This window comes from Grampus griseus (genome assembly GCF_964374135.1).
Source record: "Grampus griseus genome assembly, chromosome: 4".
NCBI classification, from domain to species: Eukaryota; Metazoa; Chordata; class Mammalia; order Artiodactyla; family Delphinidae; genus Grampus; species Grampus griseus.
Window position 1 is genome coordinate 69,218,215 of NC_138997.1, and position 20,940 is coordinate 69,239,154.

Here is a 20,940-nt window from a genome sequence, read left to right on the forward strand (position 1 = left end):
AAAAATCATTAGCTATTTCATATATCACCTATAACTGCCAGATATCAAAGAGGTAAATGCTGAAAGGAAAAGAGAAAAAAAACAAAAGCAAAAATTAAAAGTTTAAATAAAATCCAATAAGTCAAAGTCCTCTGCTTTTGTCATATACAAGGATAGGTACTATTTAGTACTACACAGTGAAGCAGTAAATCATCACATGGTACATTCTGATGACCTGAAAATGCACTAAAAGAAAATTTACCTGTAAACAATTGATCATAATGTGGGCAATTTTAACATTAAGCTTGAATTTAATATAGTATATATACAAAGAGGTCAAAACAACTAGTCTTTCTTTAAATAAACACAATTATTAACTTTTACCACAGAAATCACCTTTTCAGGAGTCATAAGTAGCCTAATACTGGCAATTTCATATAGTTCAATTTAACTGATATTCTTTACAACTCTAAAGCATGAAATGATTTTCAAGACATATTCTGATTCACTTCCCATCTTTTCTTTCATTCATTCCACAGATAATTATTGAGTATTTACTATACGCCCAGCATGAGCTAAGGATACAAATATGAAAAACATAGTCAAGGTCAAATAATTATTCTAGTTGTAGTAGGACAAGAGCTACAAAAGAACAGCATGCAATGCAATCTGGAGGATGAATAGGGAAATTCATTCTGAGGAGTGACCAGAGAGGTAAGAAAGTATGAGAGTGGAAGGAACAGGCAAATGTGTTAAATGCTAAGTCAAATAAACTGATGAATGGAAAAGTGTCCACTGCATTTAGCATAATGGAGGTGAGTGGTGACCTTAATAAGAGCTGTTTTATTGGCGACATGAGGACAGAGCCAACTGGAGTGGACTGAGGTGATAAAGGGTAGTTGGTGATCAAGCAGAAAAGTACAGATGACTTTTTAAGGTGTTAAAGCTATGATGAGAAGGAAAGAGTGGCTGGATAGGAATGGGTACAATTTTTGCTTTTAGAATGGGAGAAGGGTAAGCATGTTTGAATACTAATGGGAAAAAACAGTACAAAGGCTAAAGTTAGGAAAGGAGATAATTAATATGAAAGCGTTTTAAAATTAGAGAGAATGGGATCTAGAGAACAGATGGAGGCAGTGGCCTTTCATAAGAGGTACAAGTAACAGGAGGGAAAATAAAGATGGACAGGTTCAAGATCTGGGGACAGGAAACCGACAGAATGCCTCCCTGACGGCTTCCATTTTCTTAGGGGAAACCAAAGGTTAAGATCATCCTCTTAGAATGGGTTTACTGAGAATGAAGAACACTTGAAAATGTTCCCTGCAGAGACTGGGCAACTAAGCAGTAAGAAGTATAGAGTAAGATTTCCACACATCACTGAGGGGTGGGTGCTGTGGTTTGGGACCATACAAGTTACAGTGCCGTTGATACTGTCGGGTGCACACGCAAGGACTGCTTAGCTGCTCGTGTGTGAGTACTTTGGTTGATCCATGGCTAGGTTTTGTGCAGGGGGATATATTCAAAACACAAAGGAACGAGGGAGTTTCAGGTATCTGAAAAATTACACTGAAATGGCAGGATAGAGCTAGCATGGAAGGAAGTAAATTGCAAAGTTTTATATGTAGGTCTAAGCACTTTAATAATATATTAACCCATTTAATCCTCACAACAACCTTCTGGATTAAGTGCCATCATTAACCACACAGATATGGAAACTGAAGCAATGCGAAGGAACATGCTCAAGTCATACAGCTGGTAAGTAGAGAAGGTTAGACAGATTATCCACATGAATGCTGAAGAGCCTAGGATATAGCTTCTTCTTAAAATAGCACACTGGCTTTCTTTCACTACATGGAGTTTGATGGCACCAGGCTTCCACACTTGCCATCCCCTCTGCCTGGAAAATTGCCCCAGATCTTCACATGGCTGGTGTCCTGTCACTAAGCCCTTGGATCAGTCGATCTCTAGCATACCTTCCCATTGTATTTGAAAATTCTTACCACCTAAAACTAACTTCTTCACTTATGTGCTACTAGTTTGTCTCCCTAACTAGATTAAAACCACCACAAGAGCAGGGGCCTTTGTGTATCTTGTTTACCATTATGTACCCTGGCACCAAAACCGGTTCATAAACACTTGTCAAATGAATGAATGAACAAATGAATGAATTCTTACAAGTTCCTTAAATCAACTCATTTAGGATGGGGTACCTGGCAGAAAGCCTATTTCAAGTGTGTGTGTGTGTGTACTTTAAGGTGATAAAACTGCATTTACTTAAAAAGATTCTATACTTCAATTTTCCACTATTTCAGAATGGTCTTCCGCATAGTTGTAATTAATTCTATTACTGCATGCCTCAAAGAAGGATATATGTACATTGAAAAATATTCAAACGGGGTTCCCTGTACCAACTAGTCAGAATGTAAAAGGCCCCTGTAAGGTCCCTGAGGCAGAGGTTTTCTACTGTATCTCAGTACCTACTCTGGTTTCTGATACACAGCAAGCACTCAACAAATATTTATTGAATGAATGAATGAAAGATCATCTACTACTAAAAATAATACATTAAGAAGACATCACAATCATTTTTTAAGTTATCAACATTTTATATTTTACCTGTAACTGCGAAACTTTCAATTTTTTTGTTAAGTCTTTGCTTTTCTTGTTCAAGCTGATGAACAACAGTTTCCAGGTCTGATTTTATAAGGAGTTCATCACTCAGCCTCTCCTTTTCTTTATGACATAAGTTTAATTCCTGAAAATTTTAACACTATAATTAAGATTTCTAGCAACTTCATAAATATAGCACTTAAAATAGATATTTGTAAGCACATTTATTTAAGAGTAAGTCACATACACACTTTTAGTCAGTCAAATATATATGGTTTCAATGAAAGTTAATTATCAATTATGGTTAAAAGCAACAATAAAACCCAAATTCAACAGTGCTCCTTTCTAAAGTAGTAGAACTATCGGATTTTATTTTCTTTTAATTTGTTAGCATACTGTCTTTTTAAAAAATGAATATGTACTTGTGCAATAAAAAATTTTAAAGTTTTTTATGTTTAAAGGAAAGCAGAAGTTAAGACAGTGCTCTAAGACTACCATAGGTATACATAAGTACAAAGGTTTCTCTCTCAGCCTCATCTGCACAATGAGGATAAGACCAGTACCTGGACACTGAGGATTCATCTATGAATGGATGACTCTGTGAATGTGAAGCACTCTGTACAGTGTCCGGCACATGGCAAGTACTTAATAAGTGTTAGCTAATGATATCATTAGTATTTACCTTAAAAAAACATAAACTGTAGTACCAATGGAAAAAATAAGAAGGTCAGAAAGTACAGCAACATCTTGCTGTCAGGCAACAATACTAAAATTTGGTCAGAGTTCTGAGATAAGCATTATGAATCACATATAACTGTATACAGTGTGCATAAAAACAGCACTGAACAAACAACAAAAATCCCTGTCCTCACAGAGCTTACACTGTAGTGAAAACATCAAAACATCTACTTTACATTTATTGACCTCACTGGAGAATTTAAAAATATCTACGAAACTCAAGAGTAGACAACATTTAGCAGGTTTAGCTAATTCAATTATTCAATATTGAGCTGAACTGAATACCTGCAGTTGAGTAAAACAGGAAGCCATTGTGATGCACTGTTTATAGTGAGCATATAAAAATCAACAAGTATTTGAACACCTACTATGTGCCAGCATATCACAAATGGCTTTGTTTTTTTAATTTGCCTTATGACTGCCACCAGAACATTACAGCTTGACTGTAAAAAGAGTATAAGTAATGAGAAAACTTGGAAATTAGTATTAGTCTTTTCATTATTAGTGGAAACTCATCCAATTTAACAGGCTATTAAAAAAATTTTTAACAATCTTTTGGATGACCACCTAGAAATTTCTACCTGTAAGAAAGACATTCTTTCTGCCAGTTCTAGACTCTAAGACTATATGCTATATCTAGGTTTATGCTGGGATGATTATTAGTTTTCTCATTTGAAGACCACCAGAACAAACAATATGACTAGTAAAATGGTTTGTAATGCCAAACAAAATTATTAAAAGACGATTGAGTGCTTTTAATAAAAGTCAACAAAATTTTACAAAGTAACTATCAATTTTTAGTTTAAATATTAGTAAACTGACAAGTCATGAAGTCATTTAAAGAATATAAAATTCCTAACAGGTTTTCCAAATTTGAGTGTAACTTGCTACCTATTATATATGATATTAAAGAATTATAAAAATATAAATGAAACTAAATATATACATACAATGGAATATTACTTAGCCATAAAAAGGAGTAACGATACATGCTATGACATGCTTGAACCTTGAAAACATTGTGCTAAGTGAAAGCCAAACACAAAAGGTCACATATTATATAATTCTATTTATACAGAATATCCAGAATAGGCAAATCTACAGAAACAGAAAGCAGACCAGTGGTCGCCAGAGGCTGAGCAGAGGAAAATGAGGGGTGACTGCTAATGGATATGAAGCTTTTTCCTGGAGTGAAAAAATGTTCTGGAATTAGATAGTAATGAAAAAAACCACTGCACCTCCTATCTTCCTCCTCACTCTTTTGCCCACGCCAGCCTTGCCAATGGCAAATTAAAGACTGACCAGACAGCCCCTCAGGGAGTGGATACAAAACTCTGGGAGCAGAGTAGCAATGAGACCCCCGAGAGATGAAGATCATTTTAATACCTTAAATTACTTTCCCACATTTTCTAAGAAACCAGTTCATTCATTTGAAACTCTGATGCCTTTGTCTTACTCTGCTTACACTTTAGATGGCTTTCTACTGTCCACTAGAATAAAATCCAAACATCCTGCCATGGTTTAGAACGTCTTCCATAATTTGGACAAACTATGGTTGCACTCCTTTGTGCCTATACCAAAACCGCTGAATTGTTCACTTAAAAGAGTGAATGTCATGATAGGTTAATTGTATCTTAGTTAAAAAAAAGTAAAATAAAACATAAAAATTTTCTTGATGAAAATGCTGGCAATTCAATATAACAGCAGTCCCCAACCTTTTTGTCACCAGGGACTGGTTTCGTGGAAGACCATTTTTCCACGGATGGGGGTGGGGATGGCTCAGGCGGTAATGCGTGTGATGGGGAGCAGCAGATGAAGCTCTGCTCATCCGCCACTCACCTCCTGCTGTGCGGCCCGGTTCCTAACAGGCCACAGACCGGTACCAGTCCACGACCCGAGGGTTGGGGACCCCTGCAATATAACACCTACTTACCAGTTGAAGTTTTCCCATTGTTTCTTCAAGATTCCGCATTTCAGATAGCTTTTTTTTAATCTCTTTCTAGGAATAAAAAGCCTATTAGGTAAATACCTAAAAGTCAAGAATACTTATCACTAAGTCACAGTGCAAATGAGACCAAGCCATTTTTCAAGCAGTTCATGTTCCCTCTCACCAGTGAGACCTGAGGCATTAGCCAGCCCTAAGTCTCAGTTTCAATGAGGAGGAGGCAAAGTTTAGGTTTCTCTAATTTCTTGGTATCCTGAATGCTTACAGGGACCTATCTGTAACATATGAAACGAGAGGGCTACTTGAAAATCTTTTTCTATCTGTATACTTGTAGGACTTTTCTTGATCCTTGATTTTTAGGATTCATCTTGTGGCCCTGTCATTTCCTGACTTTCCTATCTTATTTGCTTTCTCACCACCTGCTACTACCAACCTGGATCCTCTACACTGCAACTGAGAGTGCTGAATGCCAAGATTAAAATATTATAACCTAGGGGCTTCCCTGGTGGTGCAGTGGTTGAGAGTCCGCCTGCTGATGCAGGGGACACGGGATCGTGCCCCGGTCCGGGAAGATCCCACGTGCCACGGAGCGGCTGGGCCCGTGAGCCATGGCCGCTGAGCCTGCGCGTCCGGAGCCTGTGCTCCGCAACGGGAGAAGCCACAACAGTGAGAGGCCTGCGTACCGCAAAAAAAAAAAAAAAAATTATAACCTAATAGGAATCTTCTATTGAGCCAAGGTGTCATTCTTGATTACTGCCAATTGGACACGTGAAGCTGTGTTCAATATGTTGTATGCACAGCACAGAATATGCAAAAGGAAGTGGAAAAGGAGAGGAATGAGATATAGGAGTGTTGCAATGAAACTAAAGCCACAAAAGCAAAATTAAAACCGCAATAATTATGTTCTTCATTTTCAAGGCTGTCTTGACTATTCTGGGTCCCTTAAGATTCCACATGAATTTTAGGATTTTTTTTCCTATTTCTGTAAAAAATGCCATTGGGATTTGGAGAGGTATTACACTGAATCTGCACATTGTTTTGGGTAGTATGGACATTCGAGCAGTATACAGTCTTCCAATCCATGAACACAGGATATCTTTCCATTTATTTCTGTCTTAATTTCTTTCAGCAGTGTTTTACAGCTGTCAGGGTACAAGTCTTTTGCCTCCTTGATTAAGTTTATCCCTAAGTACTTTATTCTTTTTTGATGCTATTGTAAATGGGATTATTTTCTTAATTTCCTTTTTGTATTTTAATTACTAGCATATAGAAATGCACCAGGTTTTTATGCAATGATTTTGTATCCTGCAAGTTTGCTGAATTTATTAGTTCTGTTTTTGTTTTTCTTTTTAATGGACTCTTTAGTGTTTTCTACACATAAGATCATCTCATCTGGAAACATAATCTTACTTCTTTCTTTTAATTGGATGCCTTTTATTTCTTTTTCTTGCCTAATTCCTCTGGTTAGGACTGCCAGTACTATGTTGAATAGAAGTAGTAAGAATGGGCATCCTTCCCTTGCTCCTAACCTTAGAGGAAAAGTTTTCAGTCTTTTGTCACTGGGTATGATGTTAGCTGTGGGCTTTTCATAATATGGCCTTTATTATGTTGAGGTAGTTTCCTTCTATTCCCCTAATTAGTGGAGGTGACACTATAAAATTAACTCATATTATTCAACTGATGTAAAGTAGTGATCTTCAAACTAGGTTATACTCATTCCTGGGATAACATAAAGACTATCCAAGTATTATGTAAAACTATCATATATATATATATATATATACACACACACACATACACAAATAATATATTATTTACAATATATATTATATATATGTATATATAGTTTCAAGGAATCAATATCTGGATTCTTAAATTTGCACATACAGTCCTTCTTAAAAATTATCTACCTGAGAACCTGCTTGTGCTCTAGGTATCATGTGAGTTCTTCTTTCCCACTTCCCCTTCCAAAACTGCCTTTTCCCCACTTTTCAAAAGAAGGGCATGCATCTAATGTAATTCTATCTCTACTTATAAAAAACTTCCGAAGCACCAGACAAAAAGATAACCTGAAATGTTGGAGCTGGCCGAAGCCTTTGATTAAGACACTATTTTCTCCCATTATATCTTACTAAGAGATGTATTTCCAATAAAATTTTACTTTTTAATTTAATAAGTATTTATCAACATTTGTACTACAGTTGTCACTTTGATCCACTGATTACTAATAATTATAATGATAACACTATTTAGAGGAAAATACTAACACTCTGAACCTTACAGTCGCAGGACATTTTTTAAAATAAAAAATTTCAATTCACGTATTTTTTTAACTGCAGAGACATTTGATATGAGTTATTATAAAAAGATATTCAAGCATAAAAATGTTAAAATAGGATAAAATTTTGTGAGGATTTCAAGAAGGGTCATTTGGATTATACTGGCTATATTTAAAAGAATGATATGACAGTTTTAAGAGATCAATACTTACAATTGATTAGAAATTACATCCTTTGCATCTATTTAAACCTGAAGATGAAAAATGTTAGCTATCAACTTAAAAATGTGCAAGGACATACACAGTTTTAAAAAATACCTTTAAAGGTTCATGAGCACAAAAATGACCTAGAGGACAAACTTCAGAAGCCTGCTCACAATGCAGAGATAAAAGGACAGAGATGAAAATCTTGTAGAAAAAGAGGATAGAGTCTGGAGAGCTGTCCTAGGAAGAGATGTGCTTCAGAAAGACAAACAACTAGAAAAAGGGCAAGAATTTAGGGGATGTAAACAACACCTTAGAAAAACGTGAATTACAAAACAAACCAAAAGGCCTGAATAGGACATCAAAAGGTCTCAAGCTCACCATACTCTAGGAGAATTAATGAGCACCTCCACAACCTAGACACACCTTTGCTTCCTCAAGTTCTTTGTCGGCAGTCTCGAGCACTTCTTCTTTATGTCTTTCCAACTGCTGTGCTAACTGGTCTATTTCAGTTAATTCCTGGCAGAGTTTTTCATTTTTGTTACTTAAATTAACAACTTCAGTAGTTACTGTTTCCTTGGTTTCCATAAGCTCTTGTATATGCTTTTCCAGGTCTTTATTAGCTTGCTGAAGAAAGTCAACCTAAATTGAATTTGTAATTCATAAGGTATATAAATTGGAAAATTATTAAAATACTGAACTTCCAAAATATTTCAAAATACTATATTTAAAAAAAACCCAAAAGTTAAAACCCCAGCTCTTTTACATTTGCAAACTTATACTGTTTCTATTTGCAAAACTGACAATGTGTGGTTTAGTAAAAATATATATCCACTGTCTTCAATTTTCAAGCATGGACGGAAAGGATAAGTAAGAAATTTGTGTGAACTTTTTCCCAATGCAGAGTTTTAAAAATATGACAAGATTATCACTACGATGATAATATTAGTCTAGAGTGCTGTCCAATATAGTAGCCACTAGCATCCACACATGGCTGCTGAGCACTTAAAATGTGGCTAGTCCAAACAGAGATGTGCTATAAATGTAAAATACAAACAGGATCCCAAAGACTTAGTACAAAAAAAAGTAAAACACTGCAATGATATTTGACATTGATTACATGTTGAAATGGTAATATTTTGGATATATTTAGGTAGATACATTATTAAAATATATCTCATCTGTTTTCTTTTTACTTTTTTAATCAGGCTACTAGGAAGTTTTAAATTACATATGTGGCTCATATCCTATTTCTATTGAACAGCACTGCTCGAGAGTTACTGCTGATATTTGGGGCTTACTCTATTCTGGTTGCAGTCTAGGTAGCAGTGACATTTAAATTTCTGAAGGTCATGGAAACAACCTAAATGTCCATCAGAAGAATGGATAAAGAAGTTGTGGTGTGTAAATATATATACACACACAACGGAATATTACCTAGCCATAAAAAAGAATGAAATAATGCTATTTACAGACACATGGATGGGCCTAGAGATTATCATACTAAATGAAGTAAGTCAGAAAGAGAAAGACAAATACCATATGATACCACTTATATGTGGAATAAAAAATAGTAATACAAATGTACTTATTTACTAAACAGAAACAGACTCATAGACATAGAAAACAAACTTATGGTTACCAAAGGGGTAAGGGGATGGAGGATGGATAAATCAGGAGTTTGGAATTAGCAGATACAAACTACCATATATAAAACAAAGAACAAGGTCCTACTGTATAGCACAGGGAACTATATTCAATATTATGTAATAAAACATAATGGAAAAGAATATGAAAAAGAATAATATATAATATATATAACTGAATCACTTTGCTGTATACCAGAAACTAACACACACTGTAACTCAACTATATTTCAATTAAAAAACAAATAAATAAATTCCTAAAGGTCATTTGTCATGCTTCATAGAAGTCTCTTGTTCTTTCACTCTTAGGTCAAATGCATGACAAGGGAAACCACTACATAGGTAAGTGAAAACTATATGTTTAATTTTTATATTTATTTTAAAAAACCACCTTTTATATATTATAAAAGAAATACTGTCATAAAAATTTTGAAAATGGAGAAAATCATAAAGAAGACTATCCCATCACACAAAGATAAACATTGCTAGTGTACTTTGGTGTATTCTCTTCTAGTGTTTTCTCTTTCTGAATGCATACACACATTTTTTTGGTGTGTGTGTGTGTGTTCACCTAGTGTTTTTTTTATTTTTTTATACAGCAGGTTCTTATTAGTCAGCAATTCTATACACACACACATTTTTTTTTAAAGCAAATTGAAGGTTACATTTTACCTATGGTTTATTCTCCTTTTAAATATTTATCATTATGGTGTATATATTCCTACCTCATTAAATATTCTTAAAAAACATGAGTTTTCAATAGCTGTACCCAATTTTGGATACTTTGACTCCATCAAATTTTTTCCACCGTAAATAATAGCCAAGAAAACAACGCTGTCACTTTCACAAACCCACAGACCATTATAAACACTTATGGTTTCATATGCTCAGTGAAATAATTATAAAACTCATTACCTGAATATTTAAATGAGCAATAAGCTTTTCGTTGGCTTTATTTTTAGTCTCCAGAGAAAGGATATCAGGGGAGCGACCCCCATCCAATGCAACCGACAGTCGTTCTATCTCTCGTTCTCTTAGTTCAATCTGAAGACATAAAGTCGTGCTATCATTTTAAGAACTCGGGTTTTCAACTGACATGATTAACACTGGACAAACATTTATTTGGATATACTTCCATTTTTCTTAGGTCCCACAATATATACAAAAGATTAACATTCATATATATACCCACACATAAATGGGATTACGAAATGCATTTATGCAGAGCAAAAATATACACAGAAAATATCAACCTAAGAACTGTCAACATAAGTTTCATAAGTATTTTTATTGAAGAGATTCTTCCTAATTTTTTTGTTTTGTTTTTTCCTCCTCTAAGAGTAGGCAATGTTTATATAAAAAGAAACTACTAACTACTGGAATTGAGTGTGAACTACTTCACTGCCTGGTGGAATAAATGTGGGATAAACAAATGAATGTAAAACACAAAGGAAAGTGATTTGCTACTGAAACTCAATATTAAAAAGGATATGAGGCTGGAGTGAATTTAATTAATTATCTATTATTTAGAAAACAACAGACTATGATTAAAAACATCACTACCAACCACGAATTCACATACAAGAATCTGGAAAAACAACCTGAACCAAGAATGGCGGAGTAGAATGACGTGCTCTCACTCCCTCTTGGGAGAACACGAGAATCACAACTAGCTGCTGGACAATCATCGACAGGAAGACACTGGAACTACCAAAAAGGATACCCCACATCCAAAGACAAAGGAGAAGCCACAATAAGACTGCAGGAGGGGCGCAATCACAGTAAAATCAAATCCCATAACTGCTGGATGGGTGACTCACAGACTGGAGAACACTTACACCACAAGTCCACCCACTGGAGTGAAGGTTCTGAGCCCCACGTCAGGCTTCCTAACCTGGGGGTCCAGCAGCGAGAGGAGGAATTCCTAGACTTACAGACTTTGAAGGCTACTGGGATTTGACTACAGGATTTCGACACGACTGGGGGAAACAGAGACTCCACTCTTGGAGTGCACACACAAAGTGGTGAGTGCACTGGGACCCAGGGGAAGGAGCAGTAACCTCAAGGGAGACTGAACCAGACCTACCTGCTAGTGTTGGAGGGTCTCCTGCAGAGGCGGGGGGGTGGCTGTGGCTCACCGTGGGGACAAGGACACTGGCAGCAGAAGTTCTGGGAAGTACTCCTTGGTGTGAGCCCTCCCACAGTCTGTCATTAGCCCCACCAAAGAGCCCACCATAGGCTCCAGTGTTGGGTTGCCTCAGGCCAAACAACCAACAGGGAGGGAACCCAGCCCCACCCATCAGCATTCAAGCAGATTAAAGTTTTACTGAGCTCTGCCCACCAGAGCAACACCCAGCTCTACCCACCACCAGTCCCTCCCATCACGAAACCTACACAAGCCTCTTATATAGCCTCATCCACCAGAGGGCAGACAGCAGAAGCAAGAAGAACTACGATCCTGCAGCCTGTGGATCAAAAGCCACATTCACAAAAAGATAGACAAGATGAAAAGGCAGAGGGCTATGTACCACATGAAGGAACAAGATAAAACCACAGAAAAACAACTAAATGAAGTGGAGATAGGAAACCTTCCCGAAAAAGAATTCAGAATAATGATAGTGAAGATGACCCAGGACCTTGGAAAAAGAATGGAGGCAAAGATCGAGAAGATACAAGAAATGTTTCACAAAGACCTAGAAGAATTAAAGAAGAAAAAAACAGAGATGAACAATACAATAAACTGAAATGAAAACTATACTAGAAGAAATCAATACCAGAATAACTGAGGCAGAAGAACGGATAAGTGATCTGGAAGACAGAATGGTGGAATTCACTGTTGCGGAACGGAATAAAGAAAAGAGAATGAAAAGAAATGAAGACAGCCTAAGAGACCTGTGGGACAACATTAAATGCAACAACATTTGCATTATAGGGGTCCCAGAAAGAGAAGAGAGAGAGAAAGGACCTGAGAAAATATTTGAAGAGATTATAGTTGAAAACTTCCCTAACGTGGGAAAGGAAATAGCCACCCAAGTCCAGGAACTACAGCAAGTCCCACATAGGATAAACCCAAGTAGAAACACAACAAGACACATAATACTCAAATTGGCAAAAATTAAAGAAAAAGAAAAATTATTGAAAGCAGCAAGGGAAAAATGACAAATAACATACAAGGGAACTCCCATAAGGTTAACAGCTGATTTCTCAGCAGAAACTCTACAAGCCACAAGGGAGTGGCATGATATACTTAAAGTAAGAACCTAAAACCAAGATTACTCTACCCGGCAAGGATCTCATTCAGATTCGATGGAGAAATCAAAAGCTTTACAGACACACAAAAGCTAAGAGAATTCAGCACCACCAAACCAGCTATATAGCAAATGCTAAAGGAATTTCTCTAAGTGGGAAACACAAGAGAAGAAAAGGAACTACAAAAACAAACCCAAAACAATTAAGAAAATGGTCATAGGAACATACATATCGATAATTACCTTAAACGTGAATGGATTAAATGCTCCAACCAAAAGACACAGGCTTGCTGAATGGATACAAAAACAAGACCCATATACATGCGGCCTACAAGAGAACCACTTCAGTCCTAGGGACACAGACAGACTGAAAGTGAGGGGATGGAAAAAGATATTCCATGCAAATGGAAATCAAAAGAAAAATGGAATAGCAATACTCATATCTGATAAAACAGACTTAAAAATAAAGAATGTTATAAGAGACAAGGAAGGACACTACACAATGATCAAGGGATCAATCCAAGAAGAAGATACAACAATTATAAATATATACGCACCCAACATAGGAGCACCTCAATACATAAGGCAATTGCTAACAGCTCTAAAAGAGGAAATCGACAGTAACACAATAATAGTGGGGGACTTTAGTACCTCACGTACACCAATGGACAGATTACCCAAAATGAAAATAAATAAGGAAACAGAAGCTTTAAATTACACAATAGACCAGATAGATTTAATTGATATTTATAGGACATGCTATCTGAAAACGGCAGATTACACTTTCTTCTCAAGTGTGTATGGAACATTCTCCAGGATAGATCACATCTTGGGGCACAAATCAAGTCTCAGTAAATTTAAGAAAATTGAAATCATATCAAGCATCTTTTCTGACCACAGCGCTATGAGATTAGAAATGAACTACATGGGAAAAAAGTAAAAAACACAAACACATGGAGGCTAAACAATACATTACTAAATAACCAAGAGATCACTGAAGAAATCAAAGAGGAAATCAAATAATACCTAGAGACAAATGACAATGAAAACACGACGATCCAAAACCTATGGGATGCAGCAAAAGCAGTTCTAAGAGGGAAGTTTATAGCTATACAAGCCTATCTCAAGAAACAAGAAAAATCTCAAATAAACAATCTAACCTTACACCTACAGGAACTAGAGAAAGAACAGCAAACAAAACCCAAAGTTAGCAGAAGGAAAGAAATCATAAAGATCAGAGCAGAAAAAAATGAAACAGAAACAAAGAAAACAATAGCAAAGATCAATAAAAGTAAAAGCTGGTTCTTTGAGAAGAGAAACAAAATTGATAAACCATTAGCCAGACTCCTCAAGAAAAAGAGGGAGAGAATTCAAATCAATAAAGTTAGAAATGAAAAAGGAGACGTTATAACAGACACTGCAGAAATACAAAGCATCCTAAGAGACTAATGCAAGCAACCCTATGCCAATAAAATGGACAACCTGGAAGAAATGGACAAATTCTTAGAAAGGTATAACCTTCCAAGACTGAACCAGGAATAGAAAATATGAACAGACCAATCACAAGTAATGGAATGGAAACTGTGATTAAAAATCTTCCAACAAACAAAAGTCCAGGACCAGATGGCTTCACAGGTGAATTCTATCAAACATTTAGAGAACAGATAACACCCATCCTTCACAAACTCTTCCAAAAAATTGCAGAGGAAGGAACACTTCCAAACTCATTCTATGAGGCCACCATCACCCTGATACCAAAACCAGACAGAGATACAAAAAAAAAAAAGAAAATTATAGACCAATAGCACTGATGAATATACATGCAAAAATCCTCAACAAAATACTAGCAAACAGAATCCAACAACACATTAAAAGGATCATACACCATGATCAAGTGGGGTGTATCCCAGGAATGCAAGGATTCTTCAATATACACAAATCAATCAATGTGATACATCATATTAACAAATTGAAGAATAAAAACCATATGATCATCTCAATAGATGCAGAAAAAGCTTTTGACAAAATTCAACACCCATTTATGATAAAAACTCCCCACAAAGTGGGCATAGAGGGAACCTACCTCAACATAATAAAGGCCATATATGACAAACCCACAGCAAATATCATTCTCAATGGTGAAAAACTGAAAGCATTTCCTCTAAGATCAGGTACAAGACAAGGATGTCCACTCTCACCACTATTATTCAACATAGTTTTGGAAGTCCTAGCCACGGCAATCAGAGAAGAAAAAGAAATAAAAGGAATACAAATTGGAAAAGAAGAAGTAAAACTGTCACTGTTTGCAGATGACATGATACTATACATAGAGAATCCTAAAAATGCCACCAGAAAACTACAAGAGCTAATCAATGAATTTGGTAAAGCAGCAGGATACAAAATTAATGCACAGAAATCTCTTGCATTCCTATACACTAATGATGAAAAATCTGAAAGAGAAATTAAGGAAACACTCCTATTTGCCATTGCAACAAAAAGAATAAAATACCTAGGAATAAACCTACCTAGGGAGACAAAAGACCTGTATACAGAAAACTATAAGACACTGATGAAAGAAATTAAAGATGATACCAACAGGTGGAGAGATATACCATGTTCTTGGATTGGAAGAATCAACATGTGAAAATGACGCTACTACGCAAAGCAATCTACAGATTCAATGCAATCCCTATCAAATTACCAATGGCATTTTTTACAGAACTAGAACAATCTTAAAATTTGTATTGAGACACAAAAGACCTCAAATAGCCAAAGAAGTATTGAGGGAAAAAAACGGAGCTGCAGGAATCAGACTCCCTGACTTCAGACTATACTATAAAGCTACAGTAATCAAGACAATATGGTCCTGACACAAAAACAGAAACATAGATCAATGGAACAAGATAGAAAGCTCAGAGGTAAACTCACGCACCTATGGTCAACTAATCTATGACAAAGGAGGCAAGGATATACAATGGAGAAAAGACAGTCTCTTCAATAAGTGGTGCTGGGAAAACTGGACAGCTACATATAAAAGAATGAAATTAGAACACTCCCTAACACCATATGCAAAAATAAAATCAAAATGGATTCGAGACCTAAATGTAAGAGCAGACACTATAAAAGTCTTAGAGGAAAACATAGCAAGAACACTCTTTGACATAAATCACAGCAAGATCTTTTTTGATCCACCTCCTAGAGTAATGGAAATAAAAACGAGAATAAACACATAGGACCTAATGAAACTTCAAAGCTTTTGCACAGCAAAGGAACCCATAAACAAGAAAAGACAACCCTCAGGATGGGAGAAAATATTTGCAAACAAATCAATGGACAAAGGATTAATCTCCAAAATATATAAACAGCTCATGCAGCTCAATATTAAAGAAACAAACAACGCAATCCAAAAATGGTCAGGAGACCTAAATAGACAGTTCTCCAAAGACATACAGATGGCCAAGAAGCACATGAAAAGCTGCTCAACATCACTAATTATTAGAGAAATGCAAATCAAAACTGCAATGAGGTATCACCTCACACCAGTTAGAATGGGCATCATCAGAAAATCTACAAACAACAAATGCTGGAGAGGGTGTGGAGAAAAGGGAACCCTCTTGCCCTGTTGGTAGGAATGTAAATTGATACAGCCACTATGGAGAACAGTATGGAGGCTCCTTAAGAAACTAAAAATAGAACTACCATATGACCCAGCAATCCCACTACTGGGCATATTCCGAGAGAAAACCATAATTCAAAAACACATGTGCACCCCAATGTTCATTGCAGCACTATTTACAATAGCCAGTTTATGGAAGCAGCCTAAATGCCCATCGACAGACAAATGGATAAAGAAGTTGTGGTACATATATACAATGGAATATTACTCAGCCATAAAAAGGAATGAAATTGGGTCATGTGTTGAGACATGGATGGATCTAGAGACTATCATACAGAGTGAAGTAAGCCAGAAAGAGAAAAACAAATATTGTATATTAACGCATGTATGGGAACGTAGAAAACCGGTTCATCTGTACCTTTTTTCAGGGCAGAAGTTGAGAGACAGATGTAGAGAGAAAACATATGGACACCAAGGGGGGAAAGCCGCGGGTGGGTGGGGGGATTGTGGTGTGATGAATTGGGCGATTGGAATTGACATGTATACACTGATGTGTATAAAATTGATGACTAATAATAACCTGCTGTATAGAAAAATAAATAAAATAAAATTCAAATATTAAAAAAAAAGAAAACCCCACACACTTTCAATATTTGGTTTTGTTTTCCAAAAAATTTGAAAACAAAAACCACGTATTCAATTTAACAAACAATTATTGAGCTTTGTTCTTAAGTATACAAAGATGAATAAAACACAGTCCCTTACTTTCAGGAACACACAGCTTTACAGGAAAAGCAAGCAAGCTAACCAATAATTGCTTTAATATGTTATTCAATGGTAGAAAAATAGAAATAGGTATACGGTACCAAAGTAGTCAAGGGAATAGAGTGATTTAGACTCCATTATACAATCATTTCTATCGAAATTAATGAAGGCCTTATCAAATAAACAAGTCTAAAAAACTTATAAATGATGCTAGTCAGAGAAGAAAGGAGGGATGTTCCCGGCAGTGACAGAGAAGCATAAAGCAACACGATATGTTTGAGAGAGCAGAAATGACTCAGTATGACTGGACTGTAATGTGCGAGGAAACTAATAGTTGGAGATGAGTCTGAAGAATTAGGCAGGAACTAATTATGATAAGCACTGAATACTTCGCTGGGAGAAATATTACTCTGGACTAAAGGATGAATTTGATAAGAATAAGACCAGAGGCAGGAAGACCATTGTAGGAATATATGAGAGATGATTAGGGCCAGTGGGATAGGGCAGAGCAGAAGTAGTAAGTTTAAGAAGCACTCAGAACTGACAGAGCATGGGAGTGGTGTGTGACAGGAGGAGAATGAGATCTAGAAAGACTACAGAATGTTGGCTTGGGCAAATGCTGATGCTCCCAACCAAAGTAGAGAATATAGGAGGAAAAAGAGATTTGAGACAGAAGTTGGGAAGTTCAGTACTAGGCATATGTGTACAGAGAGCATTCATCCAAGTGAAAATGCCCAGTGTCAAGTTGGGTATATGGGTCTGGACCTCAGCAGAGAGGTCTGAGCCTGAGACACTGGGGAGCCATCAGTATTCAGGTAATAAACTAAGAGAGTGGATGAGACTATTTGAGAAAACACAGAGGGAGAGGAGAAGGAGTCAAAGACAGGGTCTTGAGAGACAGTGATATTTTAGGGAGCAGGCAAAGGAAAAAAGCAAAGAAGATATTATAAGAGGTTAAAAAAAAAAAAAGCAAGAAAAGGAAAACCAACAGAAAATGAAGCCATGGATGAGTTTCAAAGAAAAATTATGAATGATGTCAAATACTACAGAGTGGGTCACAAAAATGAAGACTTAAAGTATCCTTCTGGAGGTAGCAATTGATGTCAGTGGTATCAATTACTAGGTCAATTTATAAAGTGTGGGACAGAAGCCAGAATGCAAAAGGTTATGGAGTGAACAGGAGGTGAAGAAGCAGAGAAAGAAGAATAAGATACTCTTTAGAGAAGTACTTATGAGGGAGAAAACATTAATTAGCAAGAGGGAAAAGTAGTTAAAAGAGATTTTTAACGGGATATTAGTGATGACACTAGTGCCTCCTCACCGGACTGTTAAGAAGACTAAAAAATTTATAATTGTAAAGCGGCCATGTAAGCTTGTTGAAGAATAATTGATTAAAGCAATATCCTAAGGAGAAGAGAGGAAATAGGGCCAAGTGCATAGGCAGAAAGACTAAACCTTAAACAGGAAGAAGTACCACCCTACCCACTAAGTCTTAAGGAGAGCCTGAGTGTGAATATTGCTCATTTTAAAGGGGTAGAGATAGGAAATTGAGAAAAAGGTGATATCCTGAGAAGGAGGGTCTTATAGTCCAGGGAAAGAGCTTGAAGAGTACAGTAAAATCTGGAATATATGCTGAGAAAAACAGAACAAGTTCAAACAAACAAAAAAAAACTGATAGGGAACACAGTGGACTCAATCAAGATTGATAACCACAATAGATTGGTGGTTTCAATCAGAATGGTCAGGTTATTTTCTCCAAACACCCCAGCCACCTCATGCAGAGATAGTAAAGATTGGTCAGTTTATGTTCATAAAGTACTTGGAAAAAAATATGATGAAAGAATGACTGAATATAAATTGAAAAATATCAATACAATTCATCTCATGTGCATATTTGATATCTTCAACATCTCTCCATGAAGTAAGTTTTTTGGTTGACATTATAATTCCTTTTAACTCCATTTTATCCAAGTAATCTTCAAAGTACTTTATAAACCTAACAGTTACACCAACATATAAGTTACATCTATATTTGTATGTGCAGATTTCTTCACTCCAAAAAAACGTAGTCATGTGCAGAAAATGAAAAACATGTTACCCAATTTAAACTTCAGTAAGCTGTTAAGAAAGAAAGCCTATAATTATCCAAGTCAGAATTTAGCCAAGACGTCAACAGAAAGTAGGAAAGAACAAAGCTTGTTAAAGTTATAATCTAACTCTGCATCTATTAATTCCCCTGCTTCTTCAGAAAACTGTGTTATGGGGTACTAGTGCTTGTAGCAAAAACATGCAACAAATATGGTAACACAGAAAAGTAACTTTCGAAGAGCCTTATATTCAAAATGACAAAATCTATAGTAAGATTAAAAAATTATTTAAAATACCATTACAAAGCATAACACACTTTAATAAAATACCTCCTGAGATGGAAACAGTTAATATGGTTATATTTGGGGAGACAGATGATTCACCTTAAAAAAATCAAAACAAAACAAAAAACTACTATTCACCTCCATGCATAATGAAGGGAATGGACTGAATGCCCTGAAGCCATCTAAGCCATTCCATCTATTAATTCTAAATATTAACAAATTTATGAAAAAGAAGAGCTGTTTTAAAAACTCAGTATCAGTAATATCAAATATAACTTAATTTCACATACAATCACACCTACTATGCAAGTAAATAAAAATCCTACCTGCTTGTTATAATCTCTCAGTCCACTTTCCATCACTGCTAACTTTTCTTGTAACTGGCAGACTTCTTGCTGAAGTTCTTGAATTCTGAAACACATTTATAACTAATGTCAATATACTTTTGTTAAGAAATACAAAATAACAAGAAATTAAACTACATGCCTTCTCTTAAAAACCCTCTACTTTTTGTTTCTCAGTGAGGTAGGAGGTGCTGTGCCAAAGGGTTCCGAAGCCACGGCATAGAGTACATCATCTTGCAGATTTAATTTTCCAAGAATAGATAAAAAATTGAGTGGTAAATAATTTGAAACTCAGATACATTATGCCTACTACTGCATTTTAATCCTCAGGACAACTCTTCCAGGTACTGTTGCCAATTCTCAGGTTCAGGGAACTAAGCGTCTAGTCCAAAATTCACAATATTATAAAGTGAAATAAGGGATCCTACATGACCCTGTATTTTCTAATGAACTATCCTGCAATCCTAGAAAAAAGAAAAATATTGAGAAATACTACCACTTTCCAAGTAACTACAGTAAAAAACCTACTCCTTTCCAGAACTCGTTAATTCTAAGAGAAACAAGATTTGTCTAAATTATCTGAATTCTGCAACTGCCCAAATGTATTTGTTTTACATCAAACTTTGCCACGCATTAACATAAATATGACACAACCACTTTCATACCGGAAAAATAAAGCCTGAAGCCAGGTCTGCTTTTAAGAGAGGGGCTTCCCTGACGGCGCAGTGGTTGAGAGTCCGCCTGCCGATGCAGGGAACACGGGTCCATGGCCTGGTCCAGGAAGATCCCACATGCCACAGAGTGGCTGGGCCCGTGAAGCCATGGCCGCTGAGCCTGCACGTCCGGAGTCTGTGCTCCACAACGGGAGAGGCCACAGCAGTGAGAGGCCCGCATACCGCAAAAAAAAAAAAAAAAAAGAGATTTTCCATGGAGTAGGGGTGAGTAAGGCTAAACACTGCTCGTCCCTGCCATTACTGGAACCAACATTTCCTACCAATCTAGGTGTAGGAGAGGAGTATGTATGCAACCACACTTACATATGCACGAATGACTCTGAATACAGTTAAATGTGCACATGCAAATTAAAACAAACAAGATAATCAAGAGACTAATGCTACCTATGATGGTTTGATAGAAAAGAAGAATGAAGAAGAACATTAAGGTGAAAGAAAAAGACAGAAAATGATAACACATG

General features: G+C 36.2%; 1 protein-coding gene across 1 annotated transcript in view; it reads right to left on the bottom strand.

Moving 5' to 3' along the window:
* The window catches only part of CEP135 (centrosomal protein 135), a gene marked incomplete at its 5' end in the record, with an annotated part of 80,568 nt that overhangs the window by 45,305 nt on the left and 14,323 nt on the right, over nucleotides 1-20,940 (bottom strand). Inside the window, 5 exons of the mRNA XM_082653516.1 lie at nucleotides 2,596-2,734; nucleotides 5,261-5,326; nucleotides 8,181-8,396; nucleotides 10,316-10,444; nucleotides 19,728-19,812. Of these exons, the coding sequence (XP_082509642.1) occupies nucleotides 2,596-2,734; nucleotides 5,261-5,326; nucleotides 8,181-8,396; nucleotides 10,316-10,444; nucleotides 19,728-19,812 (635 nt within the window). The remainder of the gene's footprint in view (nucleotides 1-2,595; nucleotides 2,735-5,260; nucleotides 5,327-8,180; nucleotides 8,397-10,315; nucleotides 10,445-19,727; nucleotides 19,813-20,940) is intronic.